Source organism: Anguilla anguilla, chromosome 1 (genome assembly GCF_013347855.1).
Source record: "Anguilla anguilla isolate fAngAng1 chromosome 1, fAngAng1.pri, whole genome shotgun sequence".
NCBI classification, from domain to species: Eukaryota; Metazoa; Chordata; class Actinopteri; order Anguilliformes; family Anguillidae; genus Anguilla; species Anguilla anguilla.
The window spans coordinates 70,971,580-70,992,918 of record NC_049201.1 but is presented as its reverse complement, the minus strand read 5'-3'; the positions used below and the strand labels follow the sequence as shown (position 1 = coordinate 70,992,918).

Genomic DNA, 21,339 nt, shown 5'->3' with positions numbered 1-21,339 from the left:
TGTGTGGGCAAAGCCATACATCCGGGAGATACAGTGTCAGAGGTATCTGACAGGAAACGGGAAGGGTGAGTAAGGGGAGATTACTGTAATACATGTGTGCATGACTGCCCCTGCTTCAATGGCACATTGCTAACAGTGCTCTTAAAATATGACGATGAGAAGGATAATTCTGTGGCGTACAGACCTGGGTCAAATATAAATACGTATTTGTATTTCAAAATGTAGTCAAATACATATTTGAAGTATTTTCAAATGCATGTTCACATGGAATACTTTGTATTTGATTTGTTTAAATTATTTTTGTGGAAAAGCAAATACTTTCCCAAATAGTATTTAAAAAATACATTCCTTTAAATAAATACTTTCCTGGGAAACCAAATACTTTTTCAAATAGTATTTAGAGCCTTTTAAAAAATACATAAAAATACAAATACAGTTTTAAAATATTTTGAAATATTTCTGTGATAGACAACAGAAATGACTGAGCCAGCAACAATGTAGGCTTTATACTGAAGGAGGTATCTCTGAGTTCTTTGTACAATCTTTGTGAGTGGACCAGCGAGTTATAATACTGAGGGCACTCCAGGGGAACTACAAGGAGCTAGGGGTTGAATTTGGATTATGGGCAAGGCTATCCTACGCTGGCAATTTTAAACAACCCATGCACTGCCTCTAATAGACAGTAGCCTAAATGCCCATACATGTCTTTGCATGGGGGGATGGCAAACTCAATACTTCTTGATAAGCAACTTGCCAGTTTATTTGTACCCATGCAATTTTTTTTATGTTAGGGGCCTTTTAGTGTATTTCCTCTTTTTTATGTTGTCGTTGTTCAACAGCTAGATGTACAGTGCCATCTTTTACATTTTGCAAGGTTAGACACAGATAAAATATAATTCAGTCGTGCATATTCACTACCGATTAACGATGAAAATTGGTACAATTGGCCTGGGGGCCGTCAGCGGTCACCTAACCAGAGACTGTAACCTAACGCATTCTCATCAAAATACTGGACTCTAATTAGACAAAATGATCAACTTTCGAGCTGATGGGTTCTCGCAAATCCAGTGCTTTTCAAGTCTTTCAACAGCTTGACTCAATTGCACGTTGCACCACTGGCCTTATGTCGTGAAAGTATTTTCAAATAATAACATTAAATGAAACACTTTGTATATTTGAAAATTCAGTATTTAAAATTTTTTTAAAGACATATTTTAAAGTAATTGCAAATGCATGCAAATACTCCTTTGTGTATTTTCAGATACATTTTGTAAATGCTGAATTTAAAATAACTTCTAAATAAGTATTTACAAGTAATTAAAATACTTTAAATATGTATTTGACCCAGGTCTGATCCTCACCAGTTTATAGTTGTGTACTCTGGCAGTGATGGCTGCTACTTACAATGATATCAGCATAAATATTATTTGTTTTACTGAAACCTTGTGATGACATGAGTATCACTGTGTAAGTGAATAGGCACTGCGTTCCAGCTGTATAATTTGCTGAATTATTATGTTTTTGAGCAACTGAATAGTTATCTTAGTTCAAATACAAAGTCATATCTTTACAGATTTCGATCACACCATTATTCTGAAACTGCACTTGTCCAGGTAGTAAATGTAACTGCTGTCATGAGACTGCAACTTGCCATCCTTTGTGGTGCCAGGAAGAGAATTAGGGTGCTGCCCACCAGGGGGCAGCACTGGCACGACAGGTGGTCATGATTACATCTGTGGTCTATTGCAATCACATCAGCTGTAGCCTATTGCCTAATTATGGGCTCTATAAGAGGCCTGCCTCCCAGGCCTAGAGGAGAGGTGTTTGGGTGCTGAGGAATGCACAGTGGTGGGTGTGTGCTAGTTTTTATTTTGTGATTTTGGTTTCTTTTCCTTTTCATCTGAAAGAATTGGCCATTCTTTTGTTCTGTTTTGTGTTTTTGGTTGAGAAGGTTGTAAGCTGACACCTTTTTGTGTTTTTCAGTCTGTTCAACACGTGAGCAGTGGCCACCCCCAGCCCTGCCCCACACCTTGTACTTCTTGACCTAAATACACTTTTTGACATCGCTTAATCAAGATCATTTTTGACAGATCACTAACTCAAAAGGTGTATTGAACTTGGGGGATAGGCCCTCTCCTGCTATAAATCATACATCTTCAAGGGGTCTCCACAGGCACTCCAACGGCACAGTTTATTGATTTCATACAACTTTTGATGAGTTTGTAATTGAGAAATTTAGAAACAATTAATTTAATATGGGGAGAATCAGGAAGGCATGTGAACATGGATAGAAGTTTTAAGTGCGATGAATAGCATGCCTTTGAACCAGTGGTCCTCACTCCTGGTCCTGGAGAGACGCAGAGTCTGCAGGCTGTCGTAAGTCAGCGCTTGAACAGCACAGCAATTGATCAGTTGAAGCCGTTGATTACACCGTTAACTCGGGTAACCTGGTTTTTTGGGTCTGAATTGGTCACTGATTTCAAGGACAAAACAAAAACCAGCAGACTCCCCAGTACCAGGATTGAGCATCATGCCACTGATATTAAGGGCTGGATTATTTTTAATTTCCTGCTTTTAAACCCAGATAAAACATTTGTTTTATGTCCCAAAAACTATTGGGGAGTAACCTTTCCTAAAATTAATTGCTTTGTATCAAATCTGGCTGTGAAAGACCTTGGTATTACTGACAGTGTTCTCATTTTTGATCTCTGTATAAAAAAAAAAATGATTTATTTTAATTGTGGAATATTTCAGAAATTCAGATAAATTAATCCATATGTTTACCATGTCGTGTTATCTGGCTGGTCCAATATTTCTATGAAGAACCTCCAGCTGCAACAGAATGCAGCTGTTCATATTTTGATTATACAAGCAATGAACAGTAATTTACATAAGATTTTCTCTACTCTCTACTTTTGCAAACCGTCCCTGCTTCCAGTTCCACCTCCCCCACTCCTCTCACCTGCACATCTCATGAAAATGACAGACGTGTACATCTCTCTTTTTTTGCAATTTGCTCTGCTTGAGAAACTTATATTCTAGTCTGCACTGCAATTCAGACCTATTGTACCTTTTCCCAGTTGACTCTTAATATCCTCATACAGTATCCATGGAACTAGCCCACAACCACCTGTAAAATAATCAACTTAATCTAAAACCATCTGGCTTCCAGTGTCTGCCTCAGAGGCAGTTTACTCTTCAAAAGTGGTCTACACGTCCTGGCCATCCTGGTCCCATCTGCTGCATTCAAATAGTTTCCAGGTTCAATTTTTAACTCTGGTATCCTGTGCACTACCTTCAGCTAGATCAGTGGATCTCAACTCGGACCAGAAAGGGCCGGTGTGGGTGCAGGCTTTTGTTCCAACCAAGCAGTTACACACCTGATTCTACTAATCAAGGTCCTTAGTAAAGACTCCAAAGGTTGGTTAGTAGAATCAGGTGTGTAACTGCTTGGTTGGAACAAAAGCCTGCACCCACACCGGCCCTTTCTGGCCCGAGTTGAGAACCACTGAGCTAGATCATGCTCTGTTGCAACACTTGAGTTTATGTCATACAGCCTACACAAGGATTCAGGCAGAATATGTGCCTTAAATGCTATCACTTAGGTTTGATAAATGGTTCAATTGAGCGGTGTAGCTGAACAATAATTCAATTTTGAGACATTTTCTGGCATTCCAAGATATTTCTGCTGCTGCCCAGTATGTTACCATATCTACATGTGAAGACTTGGACCAAATACCATTACGATTATATTTTTAGTGCAACACATCACCATGTACAATTTAAGCTACTGACCCTGTTAATCTTGATTGCCTGCTTAAGTACTCTCTCCCCTTTAGCAAAAACAATATATTACCAAAGACCTCTAAATTGCTGTTGCTCCTTCCTCAGTAATTACTTTGACAGATGGTGAAATTACACAATTGTGCCAATATAAACATATCTATGTTACAACAGTTGACAAGAGCGCTGAAATAATTACAAGGTTTCCTCATGCCAACACCCTGAAATTTCTGGAAGGGATCCCAGAAATTAACCATAAATTCAAATGGAACATGGGAATTGTACTTTGACTACAAGTGCAAGCATGTCACATTCTGTTTTATCAAAACCTACTGTTCTTCTCTGTTATTCTGCACAATGTGATGCCAGATTTAATTTCTGGGGGAAGTAGGGACTGCTTATTTCAAAGTCCGAAGGAGAATAGACTTCTAGAGATTTATTTTTCTTTACCAATTCAGGTTAAGGGAAGATGAGTGTGTATGTGCTGGGAGCCTGCCAAATGATATGAAACTCTTATTAGTTCCCCTAAAAGACCACACTGGTGGCATATTAAGGTTTCTAAACCACACTTTAGGAGCACGTGGCAAATGTACCCTCATTACATTTTATTAATTTACCTGATGTTTTTGTCCAAAGTGACCTTCAAGGCCGTTATTGTAGCCAACACAAATATACAGAAAAGAACCCCCCACTAATCTTCTGCAATAGCACATATGAGAAATTAAGGGAGCTTGGATGAGTAGCTGTGACAGTGCAATCTCTTTGATGAGGAAGGGGCAGATTCTTCTGATGTGTGCATGGAGACCCAGCAGGACCAGTTGGTTGCCATGATGTGTCCCAGTTAGCTCAGGTGATGATCCAGGATCACGCCAAGGTTCTTAGCAGAGCAGGAGACACTGCAGGGCTGCTGACAGCAGCTGAAGTATCAATTTGCAGAGAACCCTTTGCCAGGAGGCACAGGCGTTCTGCCTTCCCTAGGTTGAGTTTCAGGTCACGGGGGGCATCCAGGCTGCAGTGTCAGCCAGGCATGCAGAAATACGTGCCCAAACCTGGGTGTCAGAGGGAGGAAATGATAAAAACAGTTGAGTGTTATGCAATCACTACACCAGTAAATAAAATGAGATATTAGCTACACAAATACTTCACGCAGTGCTTTTTACAGAATGTTTGTTCCCTAATTTGTCAATTTGGCAGAATTGGCAGGTTTGTCTATAAAATAGCATTTGTGGTATTATTTACGGCATGTCATCAAAAATCCACCTGGTGACCAACTGGCGAAACAAATGACAACCTTGTCAACCCCTGGCATAAATGTTGCTTAAATGTCTATACAAGCATTGCTTGAATAAACTAAAAATATGTCCTCTGTTGATGCAGGTGATTGGGATGACAGGTTTGCCAACTAACCATGTTACAGCTTAGAGGGACAGTATGGCCCATACCTATACAGCACCAAGAGTTTGGCACTTTTCTGGTAATATCTTACAGCACCAGCTGTTCACTGCACAGGTCACTTCCCACAGTTCATCGAAATGTCTCCCCGAAACAATTATCTCTTCACACAGTTTGCATTTGTCTATCACTTAATTTGCTATATTTTCAGTGATATCTACAGTAGATGTAAAAGTAGCGGAATCTTTGCAACCTTCTCCACTGCCACCTACAAATTTAAAGGTAAGCAATTACATGATGGTTGATGTATGATGGCAGCCAAAACAAAATAAATTAAAAACATTAGGATATCACTTATATAGGCCTAGCACACAAGGTGAAATGTTGTGGATTTTATGCGTTTATTCTAAACCCTGGTAATGAGCTGGTCCTGATGAAAAAAAGTCATCCCATAAGTGGGAAATAGAAATTTTAAATTTTGTAGTGTCCAACTCCAAGCTGTGTACGCTTATTTCAGTTCCAATTGAAATAGCCATTTCATGGTTCTGGATGTTATTTTGTAAAGTGAGATGAAGGAGAAAGCCATATGATTGGACTGAAGCTTACGTTTTGAAATATTTATACAAGTGAGCGGTCTAGCTCTTCAATCAAGCTGTGTGAAAGACCCCCAAGGCCTGTTATGCTCGAGCATATAAAGGGGCTAATCACTGATATGTGGTTGATTGACTGTAAAAACACACTTGAGTCCCAAATGCTGAAAGTGTTAAATGCCTGATTGCTGAAACCTAACCTAACATTTGCCTATGGGAAATAAAGTCCTAGAAAATACAGAATGGAAACAAGCCGAACATCAGGCTTGTTTGAGATTAGCTAGGCATGCGCAGTTTTCACCACCGACTTGCCAAGCGCACTGACGGTTTCAGAATGTTGTCCGACTTTGCTCTGGAAATCCGACTGCGCGAGCCGGGGTGCGCCGCGGAAATCTCACGGGAGCGAGGCGCTCGCAGCTTTCAGGGCTAAGCGACGCAGTTGCTCTCCACCGACTGCACAACTTCATGCATGATGGGAAACGACTTGCTCTGGTTTGAGCGAAGCGCCTATTGGCTCAGAAAAGCTGTCACCATCCACAAGGAAGTTATGAGACTTCCATTTTACCCATCATTATTCCAAGATAAACTTCATGAACTGTCAGACAGACACCAAATTATTTTTTATCAGAGTACTGACATACACTGGGGCAACATAGCTCAGGAGGTAAGACCGATTGTCTGGCAGTCGGAGGGTTGCCGGTTCAAACCCCGCCCTGGGCGTGTCGAAGTGTCCTTGAGCAAGACACCTAACTCCTAACTGCTCTGGCGAATGAGAGGCATCAGTTGTAAAGCGCTTTGGCTAAAAGCGCTATATAAATGCAGTTAATTTACCATTCATAAGTGAACGCTTTACACATTCCTCATAAATGCTGTATTAATAAACATCTCTGCAATGGAGTTTATATCGAAATAACTGTAACAAAACCCCTGAATAAAATATGAGAAAGTAATTAGAAGAAGCTCTTGATACACAATCTCCTGTATCCAATAATAATAATAATAATAATAAATGAAGACTTGATTCACATCAATTTGTAGTGAGTGTTATAGTACTTCTAGCTGTTCTCGTATACCCCCAGTAAACCAAAGAATAATTAGCTGGCCAAACATTATCAATGGTCTCGAAATTATAATTAGCCAAAATTGCCAGATGTAGTGGGATTTCTATTGCATCCACTTCACCGGCAACAAAGCACGCGAACGCGATATCTGCCATTGCTAGACGAGGCGAGCATGCTAGTCAACCAAGAAGTGTCCGAGTGACCCCTCCCCCGACTGCAATTGGCTAGTCTCGCCTGTTTTCGAGGCGAGCCGAAAGTCATCTCAAACAAACCTATTGTCTTCTGAGTTAATCTTAATCACGGTAGCAGTTCCGTGCTTGAAATTACCTTAACCAATCACGGAATTGGTTGTAACAGAAGCCAGCATTCACGGAGGTCCACAGGACCAATCTTAAAAAGCACTCTCTTAGAACAAAGTGGTTTTGTGTACATCTCTACTAACACAACTCAAACTGACAAACAATTTTTGTTATAGCAGGTTGTAAAAGACTATCATTACATGACTTTTAAACTAGGCTACAGCATGTCTTACGTACAGCAGGGGTGGACAGCACTGGTCCTGGTCAACCACAGAGTTTACTGGTTTTTGTATTCACCTTAAATCCAGCTACCAATTTAGACCCAAGTAGCCAGACGAGGCAGGATAGTTAACCATGTAATTAACTATTTTAGGTGATCAATTTAGCATTGAGTTTGATCATTGTGAAACTAGAGTAAAAAATCTCACCAGGAATTCTGCAAGAGATGAGATGCACTGGTGATAGGTGATATGCTATTTTCACTTCCCGCATAGACATTCCATTCTAATTGAAAACATGAAAAGATAACTGTACCTCAAAACGTTTCCCTTTTGATTTATCTCATAGTCCAATTACCAGTATTGCGATGTATTTTTGTGGACACTAGATGTCACTTTGAATACTTGGTCCAATTTAGCAGTTTGTAGATTCAAGCAAATACAGATGATATTTTTAGTTAAAGTGATCGTGTGATAAACATAATAAAGTAATCAAACTGGAATGCTGAGTAAAGGTGCAAGTTTTCGCTATTTCAACTGTTCTGTGCACCCAAACAACTTTACAGTAGGCTATCAAAATCTTGGGAAGTAGCAATAATATTTGAGGCAATGTCTACAGTAATATTAAATGTTACGAAATTGGTCATAATGCTACATTTTAAAATTAACATTGCTCTACTAATATTGTGCAACTATTCAAGTTTAAATCCCGAAGCAATTGTTTTCTCGTCGGGGAGAGTTTAGTGTCTCTGTCCACACAAAGATGTTACAAAACGGTAACCAAAGTTTCAGAAATCACATTAGCCTTTGATGTTATCGATGCAAAAAAGAGGAAACACGTACGGGATGGGCGGTGTTTTAACAGAAGCCATTTTGTTTCCACTTGTGTCCGTACTTATGTGGAAATGGCCGTGTTATTCGTTTGGTGACGGCTGGCGAGGTAGTCAATCGTGGTACTATTTAACGTTTGTGAGGCGCGTTGTGTTCGTGTCAACAGATCATTTTATGTGAATATTTCTGCAAACAAAACTTTGAAGAATCGGATACAATTTGAGTTTTTTCTACCCCATTTTTTTCTCGTGTTAGGTTAGATTGGATCTGAGGAGCTGTTAGCTAGCTTGCTAACGTTAACGTCAAAATGGCGGCCAACTCGACGCAGTCAGCTCAAGCTGCTAGTTGGTAAGAATATGGCAGTCCATCTCTTTATGTTGTACTGTGTCACACTGGCCATATGTTGTCTGCCACAGAGTTATGTTGTGACTTCTGAAGTATTCGGTTTCGCTAGATAAATCGTTGATTCCTTTAATCAAAAGTGAATTACGTTACCTGACCAGCTCTTTCTTGTTTAGCATGTAGGCTAGTCTAACGTTAAGATGACCCCCAAACGCAGAACATTTTTATTCAGCAATGAAGTTAAAAGTAGTCTAGACTAGCTGTCTTGCATATTTTTTTCTGACAATGTAGTCTAGCGAAGTAGTTCAGTATGTTTTCGCCTAGATGGCGTACCGCGTAAGAAAATACTATTTTACCCTGTACGTGTTACCCAATTAGTTTGTAGCTAATCCTGTTGGGTTCTGTGTTAAGTTAGCTAGGGCTAGGCTACTGTTCCTTTTGCGATGTACCCCACCTAGCCAGATATGGTAAAAATGCTGTCGAGTCTAGCTAACGAACGTTAGGTCTGGTTGGCTATATGCGGACTGTATGCTGCTCACTGTGTGATCAATTGGAAGGATGGCATTTAGTCTAATATTTTCACGAACTTAACTAGCCAAATGGTATCGTGGTCTAATGTTCATTAGCTGATTATCCTAAAGTTACACTTCCAGGAAAGTGAAAGTATGTAGATAACGTTAGTATTTTAAATGAACGTACATTCGACTGAAAAGTATGAAAAGGCAGAGGTTTCAGAACTCTGAGCTTAACGTTTGTACCACTGGATCATATCGGCACACATTTTATTGATTTCTTATTGCGCATCTCGACCTATCCTTGTGAACATTGCAGATGGGCTGCGATACGACTGTACTTGTATATTAACCATTCTCTCTTCGACTTAGGTCTTATGGCTCTGGTTCTGATGCCCCAGTCCACGAAAATCCAGAGTGGGAGAAGGCACGGCAGGCCCTAGCTTCCATAAATAAGAGCCTGAGTGCTACCAAAACTTCCCAGGCCAATCACAGTACGGCACAGGTGAGCAACAGTCGGCCACCACTGCTTGAATATCCATCCTCATGTCGGTCGATGACCAGTCCTTTGAGAGGTTGCGTTGTGTTTTAAGACTGCTTTAAGGCATCCACATGATGTTCCTAGCTGTTTTGTGCAGGTAACAATGTTTAATCTAGTTTTATATGTACACTGAACTGTACATATAACGTGCTGGTCCGTGTTACTTTTAGATATATATTGCAGTGCACCCTCCATCACCTGAATTTGTTCTTCATTTTATCATGTTTCACTCAGGCTGGCCAGTATCAAACTCCAGTGACCGATTCCACTGCCCTTCAGCAGCAGCAGCAGCAGCAGCAACAACAACAACAACAACAGCAGCAGCAGCAGCAGCAGCAGCAGCACCAGCAGCAGTACTATCAGTGGTACCAACAGAATCAGCAGCAATATGCTGGATACCCATATCCATACAACTATTACTACGCCATGAATCCTGTAAGTTTTTACGCACACCAGCACTCTTTATCTGATATGTTAAAAAAAAAAAAAAAAAAAAAATCACACTGACAGTTTGTTTTCTCTAGATGAACACTGGCTTTAAATCAGTCAATTGTGAATTGATTATTTGAATGGGTTATTTATGTTAATATGCATTTATTTATGTTAACACAGTTTTGCAGTTGCACAGTCAGCTGGGGATAGCAGATTACTTGTGCATAAGTTTGTGCGTATTGTATGTAATCTGTTTTTTTGTCTGTTTTGCAGTATGTAGGGGGTTATCCTCAGGGCCAATATGGTGTTCCTGGAGCGTACCAAACTCCCACAACACCCACTGGACAGGTATGGAATTAAAACAATTTCATATGTACTGTTAAAGGAGCACTTTCAGGAAAACATAAATATTTTGCTTTGCGATTCAGTAGAGGTTCAGTAGTCTTGCTGATAAACGTATCTTTGATCTGATACCCTGACATTCTCTCTGTCTCACCTGCAGCCTCCTCCTGTTCCTATGCTTGATGACCAGTCTTCCAGTTACCCCCCTCAACCCCAGCCACCACCCCCCTCTGTCCCTCAGCCCCCCCCACAGAGCCCTACCTCCTCTGAACAACCACCTCCCCCACCCCCACCTCCCATACCTCCCCCACCCAACTCCCAGTATCCCCCACCCCCCTCCCAGTCCCAATATAACCCTAATAATTCCCTGTCTTACCCTCCCAATGACTCTAACCAAATGAGGGGCTATGGCCACAATCACAATCAAGCCAGGCCTAATTATAATCAGGGATACCAGACCCAGAACTCTTACCAGAATGCCCAGAATAACCCCCAGCAGCAGTCCCAGCAGCAGGGCCAGTACGGCGGAGGGGCAGGAAGAGGAGATGCAGGCAACAAAAAAGGCAACAAAGGAGGACAGCAGTTGTGGCACCGCATGAAACGCAAGTCATGTTTTTTCCTCTGCATGTTTATTTATTTTTTAATTTTATTTATTTGTAAACTTAAAACTCATTTTTAATATTTCCCTGAGTGTTTTTTTTTTTGTGGTTGTCCAGACTTGGATGTGTGATTGCTGTGCTGAACCCCTCTGTACTCTTGTCTCCTGCAGAAGCTCCAGGAGCAGGAGCAGTGAAGTTCAACATTCCCAAGCGTCCCTACGTTATGACCAATTCAAACTTCCCATCCGGCGACCAGGGCAGCGGATTGGGTGGTGCCTCTGGGACAGCTCAAAGCCGGTGAGGAGGGGTAGAAGCTTGCTCCAGGCAGTAATTTACAGTCGGGACCAGTTAATTCTTAGAGGGGTGGGAAAGACGCACAGAGCTGGCTGCCTGCAGGCCGTTAACCCGGCTGTCCCCCTGTCCCGCAGGCCTCAGGACTGGCCCCAGGCCATGAAGGAGTACGTTCAGCGCTGTTTCACTGCCTGCGAGTCCGAGGAGGACAAAGACAGGACCGAGAAGGTGCTGAAGGAGGTGCTTCAGGGCCGGTTGCAGGATGGTACTGCGTACACCATCGACTGGAGCAGGGAGCCTCTGCCTGAGTGAGTGGACCCGCCTTTACCCCTGCCTGAACCGTGCACCTCCGATCAGGGCCCATCCTAAACGTCCTCTCTCCTCTCGACAGACTGAAGGCCAAGCAGTCTCGCTGGGAGGCCGTGCCACCCTCGCGAGCTCAGGACAGTTCCATCAGCCGCGGAGGCGGGGCCGGTGCAGCCGGGCGGGGCCGAGGGGGCGGAGCGCGGCTGGGTCACTACCGGAACGTTTTCTCCTCCCAGAGAAGCCCCTCCTCCAGCTCCTCTCGCTCCTCCTCCCGCTCTCCCTCCCCGTCATCGCACAACAGGCACCGGGACAGGGACCGAGGGGGGCCCCGGCACAGGCACAGGTGGGTCAGCCGAACGTCGCGGGTTCGAGCGCCGCTCCGGGTGAAGCCGCTGCGTTCGCACCGCCGTAACCGCCTCTTTGTTTTTCAGCGACTCTGACTCTCAGTCAGACAGCAGCATGTCCAGTGACCTCCGACCCACGCTATCGCGCCGCAATCAGAAGGGAGGAAGAGGACGGGGCGGCGATAGGGAAAGAGGTAGAGCAGTTGGTGGAGAGAGGGGACGAGGAAGAGGAGGGAGAGCCAATAGAGGAAGAAGGTGAGTTGGGCAGTGTTAAATTCCTTTGATTATTAGCACAGAGAATTAAGATGTCACGGCAATACGCACAATAACGTGCTACTTCAGGTGATTTTCATTGTGTGTGAATTTTAGCTTTTGTTTAAAGGTAACATGCAAGAGCCCCTACCTGACCATTTAGCACTGCTCCCAGGTTATTTTCTGAAGGGCTAGCTGCATTGCACTGACTCTTCTTCTCCAGGAACCTTGACGACGGCGGGAGCGGGCCGGGGAAGAAGAGGAAAGGAGGGAACGCCGGCCTGGATTTCCCGGACCCCAACCGCGAGGCCAAGAAGCAGAGCCGGGCGGCCCGCTTCCACACCAAGCTGCGCACCGAGCCCCTCGTGCTCAACATCAACTCCCTGGAGCCCCCCAACGGGGCGCAGGAGGGCCTCAGCTGGGAGGACTGCCCCATCGTGGGCACCTGCCAGGACATCACCAAGAACTACCTGCGCCTGACCTGCGCCCCCGACCCCAGCACCGTGCGGCCCGTCCCCGTGAGTGCCCGTCGGGCGGTGCCCTCGTTAGACGTGCGCCATGTTGCCGTTCGGCCTGTCCGGTGTGGTGACCTGCCTTTTTTTTTTCCACGGCAGGTGCTGAGGAAGTCCCTGGTGACGGTGAAGGCCCACTGGCAGACTAACCAGGACTACCCCTACGCCTGCGAGCAGATGAAGTCCATACGACAGGACCTCACCGTGAGTGGAGAGAGCAGCCTGTGCCTGCCTTTCATTCTGTTCCTTTACTTCCTGTCCGTATGGCTTCCTGCGCAGTTGAGTGCCTTTGGAGCAGGCCTGCAGGAGGGAACGAGCCAGTTAAGAATGAGCTTTTCTCTCTCCGCCCCCCAGGTCCAAGGTGTTCGTACGGACTTCACCGTGGAGGTGTACGAGACCCACGCCCGCATCGCTCTGGAAAAGGTAACAGTCTGCTCACGGTTTATGGTGTCGTATTCCACGCCATTAGTGCAGCACTAAGGTCGTGATGTTTTACATGAACAGGGCGACCATGAGGAGTTTAACCAGTGTCAGACCCAGCTGAAGGCCCTGTACAAAGACTGTCCATCGGAAAACGTGGGCGAGTTCACGGCCTACAGGCTGCTCTACTACATCTTCACCAAGAACTCCGGAGGTAAGCCACCCACCTCCTTTTCCACACCGTGCCAGCTTCTGCCTCCCGTCCCGCGTGTAGGCCACGCCTGCCCTACCTTGTTTCCTGGAGATCTGCCGTCCTGAAGGTTTTCATTTCAGCCTTAATTTGGCACGCCTGATTCTACTAATTAGCAGTTCTAGCCGTTGGATGAGGTTTGCTTTCTTAGGCTTGGTGTGGACAGTAGATCTCCAGGGAAACAGGGTTGGGCAGCCCTGGATTGGACTGCGCTGCGCTCAGCTCTGCCGGTCCCAGAGACACGGCGCGCGTTCTCGCGGGGCGCTGGTCTGTCGGCGGCGGAGCGCTAACGGTCCTCGCTCGTCTGCCCCCCTCAGACCTGACCACGGAGCTGGTGTACCTGACGCCGGCGCTGCGCGAGGACGTCTGCGTGGCGCACGCGCTCTCTCTCCGCGCCGCCTGGGCCCTGGGCAACTTCCACCGCTTCTTCCTGCTGTACCGCCGGGCCCCGCGCATGGCCGCCTACCTCATCGACAAGTTCGTGGAGAGAGAGCGGAAGGTCGCCCTCCGGGCCATACTCAAAACGTGAGTTGGGGAGCGCTGGGACTGCGGAGGGAACGGGCTTTGCACCCTTTCTAAGTGCTTGCTTTTTTTTTTTTTTCGTACCCACGTGTATGTTCATGGTTGTCCTCTTTCTCTCTGTCCAGGTTCCGCCCAGCAGTACCGTTGGAGTATATCCAGTCCAGTCTGGGCTTCCCTTGTTTAGACACTTGCCTGGCCTTCCTGACTGGGCTGGGGATCTCCTTTATGCCCGGAGACCCCGGCAAGATAGACTGCAAGACCAGTTCTGCCTGCCTGGCAGCCTCATGAGGGGGGGGGGGAGGGGATGGGGGGTGACATGCTACTGGGAGAAATACTGCTGCATGTAGTGAGGGAGAGGGTGAGGGAGACAGAGAGGACTGTGGGACGCTGCACGATCACTAATGGCTTTACTGACCGAAGGTAGGGAGGGAGGGAGGGTCGTCGTCACGGTGAAATGCAGACTCCTCAGCAGTGACCCTGAGAGTGACTAGAACGACTGGTGCATTACACTGACCGACTGTCACAGAGAGACTGAGAGGGATGGAGGGAGGTGCTCTGTGAGGGACAGACGTGATGTAGAGAGGGCCCACTCACGCAGACCCGCTGCCAGAAACAGGAGAGAGAGAATGCCCATGTTTGAGAGAAAGAACGAGAACGAGAGAGAGAGACTGCTAACTGAGTGGAGTAGCTGCTCTCCAGTACAGTCAGACACATCAGCACTTGCAGCTCTACCACACCTACAATCGCATCACGATAAATATATTTAAGTTGATACTGATTTTATACTGATTGATTCCTTTCAAAATGAAGAGGTCCGTTTTTTTTTTTCCTTTTTTTAGTTGAGTGGGCATTACACCTGAAGAGAAATTCCATCTTAATGGGAACATGGACACATTTTTTACTGAGTTTTTAATACAAACACTTAGGTACTTAGAAGGGACAGTTTTAGCTACTCCCATTCAAGAGCATTGTAATTTTAAGCTAACAGTGTTCTATCTTCTTATTTTTCTCCCTCAAGCCTACAGCTAAACGCAAGTGAAGATATTTCTGAAAATCAAGACAAAAGGCAAAATCCGCGTATCAAATCCTGAAAAGTCAGTCTTAACGTCCCAAGTCCAAGCCACCTCCAGGAAGGCAATCTCCACCTGCCCAAAGTGCGGATCAAGAGTTCTCCCCCAAAGACTTTTTGCTTTGGCTGCACCCAAGATGCCTCCTGGCTGGAAGACGTCTCTGGTTTGTATGTCCTCCTCCGCCCCAAGTCCCAGATGTGCCGGTGTACGTCGTCAGGTGGGGAGAGGGTCTTCTCTTGCAGCTGTGCCCCGCCCCGCCCTGCCCTGCTCCGCCCCCCCTCCCACCAGGGCCTTGACTGAGAAAGTGAAGCGGAGGCTGCAGGTTGTGAGGGAGTCGCGCCCGCGGCGGCGGCGGCTGCAGTCTTTTCCTTTAGCGGAGCTCCAAGTCTCTGCCAGCCCTCGGGGGCGGTTCCTGCGCTGGCGAGCGAAGTCCCGCCCGTCTCGTGGAAGAGTCCCCCCTGTTCTCAGGAGAGTCGCTGAGGCCCAAGCGGGCAAGTTGCTCAGCCTTGACTTTGAGATCCAGGCAGATGCTGCGCACCCCCACCCCACCCCACCCCCCTCGCCTGCTCCCCCTTCCACCCCCCCATCCCCCTCCGCCCCCTCGAGATCTGCCTACTAGATGTCCGGGTACCAGCCGTGGGAGGAGTGCGGCCTGCTGTTCCTGCTGTTCCAGCTGCCCGTAGAGCCGCGTGGCCCTTAATACAGAAAGGCTTTCCTGCAGCTTCTCGGAGGCAAGCGCATGCCAGGCCTCGCCAGGCTGAAGCTCCCCAGCCAGAGAAGGGAGAGCATGGGGTTTGTATGTGCTTTCACGCTTCATCCACACCCACCGCGAGGCTCACTACGTATGTATGGCTGGTAAGAAAAAGACTTTGATTTGCTGGAAGGAGATGGATGTCAACTCAAGAAAGCATCAGCTATATGATTCACATACAAGATATAGTACATATGAGGTATGGTTTAAAGATAAGGGTTTTAATTGGCAGACCTTTTACCCAGTATGTGCCTCAATATACAACCCAACCTGCTGTTATGCTGCCATTTTGTATACTATTTTAATTAAGGCCCTAATGTTAGCCATTGCAATACTTCTTCTAAACTGTCACACAATTATAGCCTGAAAAAGCAATAACTTATGCAGACACATACTCCCTGGAGTATCTGATTGACGTTGTCATTGCATGGTCGCACATGAATTGGTTGAACATCGATTGGGGGGGGGGGGGATGTGCACATTTTTATGCAGTCATTTTATAATAAAAAGGGGAAAAGTAAGCCTGCCACTCATATGTTAATGTTTCTCCATTTAATGGATTGAGCTGAAAGGGGTATCTTTCATTATGTCACACATCCCACCTTGGGGCTTAATGTAGATGTTCTGTTGGGGATGTTTCAGTGTGAAGAGGGATGGGGGGGGTGGAGAGAATATTAGTATTATTTTGGTGACCCTTCAGGTTGGTTGGAATCATTACTGTAAGTCTTCTGAAAGTGTTGAAAGTGATAGACTTCCAAGGCGTTTTGTTCAAAAGCTTTTTTCTTTTTTTTTTCTTTTTTGAAGAAGCTGAGCATAGTACAGATGTCCTTTTTTTTAGGCCCTCAAATGTAAACGATTACATTTTGAATCTGACAAAGGGTTTAGAGTGCTAACTAAATTTACCCCCCCAGAAATGTAGCCCAAGCGTGCTGTTCTGCCTAAAGACATTTTGCTCCTGATGTTTTGCTTGTGCGGTCTGGATGAGATTGTAGGATGTCCCGTGGAGACCTGCTAAACGAAACACCTACTTTACAGTCCATTTTTAGTTGTGTGCATGATTGGCTATATGCCTATGGTGCAACACAATTTATTTTTCCACCGGTGGTGAATTCGTCACTTAACTAAAAATGTGATCCAGTTTCCACTTTTCCAGGAGATTGGACAGAGGCAAATTCTTGTACCTTGTAGTTCATGGTTTTTCAGTTGTCCATTTTAATCGAGAAACTGTGCAGCCTCGCTGTTCTGGGTTCACTGAAATGTGCACATATATATTCACATATGCATATATACATACAATAGCATATATTTCCACTTCTCGCTTTGCGGTAGCTTCATATAAAAAGGATTTGCTAAACAGTTTGAGACATTGATTCATGTAGTACTGGTACATCCATGGCCATTATTCAGGCAGGGCTGTGATTTTCAGTTGCAACATGTGGGCAGTATATGTTGTGTACATTCCTGTAAGTCACATTTATGTAGGCTACTTTGAAGTGTGAATACTGTACAGATGGGTATCTTGTAAATAGGCTTCTTCTTTTTTTTTCTTTTCTTTTTTTAAAGTAGTATTTTGATTTTTCCTAAATTGTACAGGGGCAGTGTATCAGAGTAATACATTTTTCTATGAAGGTCACTGGTAATGAATTGAAACTTGCTGCTTTGGTGTTGGTGTGAAGTTACTATTTTTAATGTGTTTTTGATTTGGTGACATTCTTGTGAGAACTTTGGTGAAATTGATGCGGACAGCGAATGGCCAAGTCATTTTGATTGTCCAGTGATGCACATATATTGGACAGACCATACTAATCCACCACAAAGTAGATCAAATATTCCAATAGGCAGTACGTGGTTTAAATCCATTGTCTGTGACCTTTATGGATAGTAAAATATGAACCGCATTAAATGGTGAACTTCATGTGGAACACTACATTGAAGACCGACAATGAGTGTCTCTGCTTTTGTTCCTGTTATTACACCAAATCCTGTTATTAACATTGCCCAATGGCGTTAATGCAGTCAGTTTGACTTGATTCCCTCTGTAGAATTGGTTATTAATAAGTAAATCTCTTCTAGCGATATGCAGTTTGTATGCTGATTAGGCCAAATGTTTTTCTTGCCATTTCCTTCAGTGTGCTTTGAAATGGATTTAGACCCATATTATTGCCTTTTGCATATTTTCTTTCCAGTTCCTGTTTTTCCCCCCTTTGACCTCCCTTGCCGTTTTTACCTGCTAACTTCTATGCAGCTTTCTTTTTCTTTGTTTTAGACATTATTTGTTTGCTTTCCTTTTATACTTTTCTTACCAATGACCTTTTCCCTCCTATAAGCTCTTATCAGTACACATCATATATTATTAATATCTCCATTAGCCATTACTTAGGAAATGTTGGTGTTGCGAAGTCAGTCACACTGCAGTTTTAGTGGCAAGAGAGAGGTTTGGTACTAATGCTGTCCTAACACCAGCCAAGAAGCATAATTGTTGCTGTTCATCTACTAGAAAAAGGGGTACTACGTAACTGTGGATGACCGCACGTTGTCTGTCTCTGGTTGCCTGGCTTGTGTGTATATTTCCCTGGATGTGGTTGATTTGTTTGTTGGTGTGTCGTATCCATGTGTGATGGTCTGCCTCTTGCAGTGCATCAGTTCCACTTGGCCATTTTTAGGTGCAAATACTGAATTTCAGCAGGTACAAGAAGTTTGTTGTCTGGTGTGTTCCAGACTGGGATCATGAGCCGTGTGTGAACCTCTGGCTTTGTGTGTGTGTGTGTGTGTATTTGAGCTCTTTGTATAAAGTGATGACCCTACAAAAGACAGCACAGGAGTATCTTCAAAAGCTCAAAAATAGTTTTGCTGAAATTTCTGCATCAGTCATTTCTCTGACCATATGCCTAAGACAGTGAATTGTATGCACTACTCCCGCTGTTCATTTCAGTGCTGTTAAACAGAAACTTTCCATGCTACTCATCTTTCAATATATTTTCCCAGTCTCATTACCAGATTTATTTATTTTTTTTTGTCCTTGCAGTTTTGAATAGCAGGAGAAAATCGAGGGGTGTGTGGGTGAGAGAAACGTGCTCAAAGGCGAGAAGCTAGCTGAAGAGGGGAAAGCAAATGAAATGTTGAAGATTCAGCCCACTCAAGATGGCCCATTTCTTGTATATATATTGGGAATGTCATAGTTATCTTTCAGTGCAGCGTGTCTGAAGACGCACAATTGTTGTTTTTGCACTCACTGACCTTGGCAAAAACCAACTGAAGTGTATACATGTGTGTTTATACCAGCCACGGGTGTTACTGTTTTTCTGTCAGCTGCATGGCTGACTGAAGTATTATGAAACCTCAGTTTTGAGTGAAATGAATTGGAGCAAATTAATTGATATGGTGTTCCCTGCTTGTGAGAGACATTGGACAGCATGAAAATTCTTTAGGTTTGTTGTGTTTTCCCTGTCTGCCACATACATGCTAATGTTGTTATTATTGAGGGAAAACAAAAGTAAGATTTTATTAGTTATACACTCTATAGATTTGCTGAATACATGCTGCAAGTCCAGGTAGATTTGACAACTTTTGCAATTATTTTGCATGCACAGATGAATTGCATTTGTAGTACTAGTGCACTAATACATTGTGATTTTAGAGATGGCGAAACCCTTTCTCATTTTGTGATGATGTAGCTTTCTAGATGTTGGTTTGTTTTGAGGTGGGATAATCATAGTGTTAAAATTTCACAACGGCAGGTAATGTCTGTATGGCTATTTCTGTGTCAACGTTTAACTTATTTACACACTACTAAACATTTTTAACTTGTACATTATTAATTGTACCTGTGTGTTAATAGTAATTGTAGGTGGTCATTCTGGGTTGTGTAATAGTTGACTGATGGGTTTGAAACAGTGGAACAGCTTGGGTGTTTTCATTCTTGCTTGTCAGTGTATTCATACAGGAAGTGTAGTATTTCTCTACATTGCTTATGATGAGCTCCCATCCCCCTAACAATTGGTCATGTATTTTATGAAGCAAAATTGCACTTTTGTCAGTATTTATAAAGCTACAGTGATATTGGTTGTGCAAAATGGAATGTACCTGGGCTTGTGGTGTGTAGTTCAGTAATTTGATAAACATTTTTTTTTTTATTGAAAAATATCAGTACCCTTGGATTTCTTTATGTTGCATATTCTGGATGCATCACTGTCCAGTTTCGCATAGCCCTTTGAATTTAATCTTTTCCGCTGTTTCTTTGGCTCTTTGGTTTTGACCAAATTGCTGACCTTTTTGACGTATACAGGTTTGTTTGCTCTTTTCTATTTGTCTATAAACTTTCTCCAATTTAATTTGGTTAAATATTTCATTTTTATTTATATTTTTTACAGTGGGTCATAGACTTTATGTACCGAAATCAATATTTTTCTCTAGTTTGTCCCAATAGTATTTTTTATTTTCTGTATTTGCTCCTCAAAGCACAGCGGTAACACTGCAACGTTTTTTTCTTTTCCCCACTGATTTTCACATTTTGGTGAAAGTTAATTCAGTGTTAAAATGGGAAGGATATCAAATGCAGTCCCTCATTTCCCCTGTATTAGAATGTATTGATTTCCACATGCAATTTCCTACTGCCTCATACTTTGATTTGCATCATCTTTCCAAGTAATTAATTGGCCTAGCTTTTCTTACCTCACCAGCAGTTTGAGTGCATAATTGTATCCAGTTGGTTTAATATTAAATGTCCTCTTGTGAGAATCTGTTGGTTTGGACAACGAATGAATCTGTTGTCCTTTTTACATTGCATTTCCCCCCCCCCCCTTTTTTGTTTTTGTTTTTTTTAACCTGTAGTTGTACATACCGCTTTGTGTCCCACACCACCACACCCCTTTTCACCAGTTAATCCCATTGCTCAGGTGAAATTCAGTTCTACCTTCTGGCTTGATCCCCCTCTAGCGTGTTTGCTTTTTCTTTAATCCTGTTCAGCTTGTCTACAGAGAATGTCTGACTTAATATTTGAGTTTGGTTTTTAAAATGATCCCCTCCATATGTGTTTCCTTTCTTTTGTCCCTCTAAAGGACTTCTTTACTCTCCATCTTTTCCTTTCCATGCAGTCTGTGTTTCTGCTTTTCCTGTCCTGTGGTATTCCTGCTGTCTTGGCTTTTTCTTACTTTAAACCCCCCCCCCCCCCCCCTCTCTCTCACACACACACTGTTGAGTGTTGCTATGCTAGTGACTAAATCCATTTGCTGTGTGCAGTGCTGTACCCTTCCCCTGGTATTGATTAAATGCTGTTTTCATTGATCTGTTTCTTTTTGCAGTTCACCAACTCATTCAAGGATATAGCTGTCACCCCTCCAAATATACCGTACTGCCATGTGTAAATATTTATGTAAATATGTATTTTTTTTCCTCAAAGAATCAAAATAAAAGTCAAGAGTTTGCAATCAGTTTGTTTTAATTGGAAAATTTTATGCTCACGTTACCTTGTCTAAAGATGGGCGTTTCAAATCTTTTGAATGTATTTTCTTGCATTTAGACTTGGCACACAACCAAATCAGGCTTTTGAATGTGTTGTGTGTACTGCTCATGTAAGGAGAATTTAATGGTGGTTTAACTTCTGAATGCATTTATATTGAGGTGTATAGTGTTGCAGTTGAGTTACCACACAGACACTGCATTTATGCCAACAAAAAATAC

General features: G+C 43.7%; 1 protein-coding gene and 1 long non-coding RNA gene across 2 annotated transcripts; one reads left to right on the top strand and one right to left on the bottom strand.

Annotated features, from left to right (window-relative positions):
- Positions 1 to 3,623: 3,623 nt before the first annotated feature.
- On the bottom strand, positions 3,624 to 7,440 carry LOC118234868. The gene is made up of 2 exons (XR_004766737.1): positions 7,363 to 7,440; positions 3,624 to 4,832 (listed from the first exon to the last, which is right to left on the bottom strand). It is a non-coding gene; the product is annotated as an uncharacterized LOC118234868 (long non-coding RNA).
- A 765-nt stretch (positions 7,441 to 8,205) lies between these two features.
- Positions 8,206 to 21,089, top strand: leng8 (leukocyte receptor cluster (LRC) member 8). Its single transcript, XM_035431651.1, has 16 exons — positions 8,206 to 8,283; positions 8,430 to 8,522; positions 9,401 to 9,533; positions 9,804 to 10,004; positions 10,275 to 10,349; positions 10,504 to 10,945; positions 11,113 to 11,239; positions 11,371 to 11,541; positions 11,625 to 11,882; positions 11,971 to 12,138; positions 12,359 to 12,653; positions 12,750 to 12,851; positions 13,002 to 13,070; positions 13,152 to 13,281; positions 13,635 to 13,842; positions 13,965 to 21,089. The coding sequence occupies exons 2-16, from the start codon at positions 8,482 to 8,484 to the stop codon at positions 14,125 to 14,127; spliced, it is 2,583 nt and encodes an 860-aa protein (XP_035287542.1). The 5' UTR covers positions 8,206 to 8,283; positions 8,430 to 8,481; the 3' UTR covers positions 14,128 to 21,089.
- Positions 21,090 to 21,339: the final 250 nt, after the last annotated feature.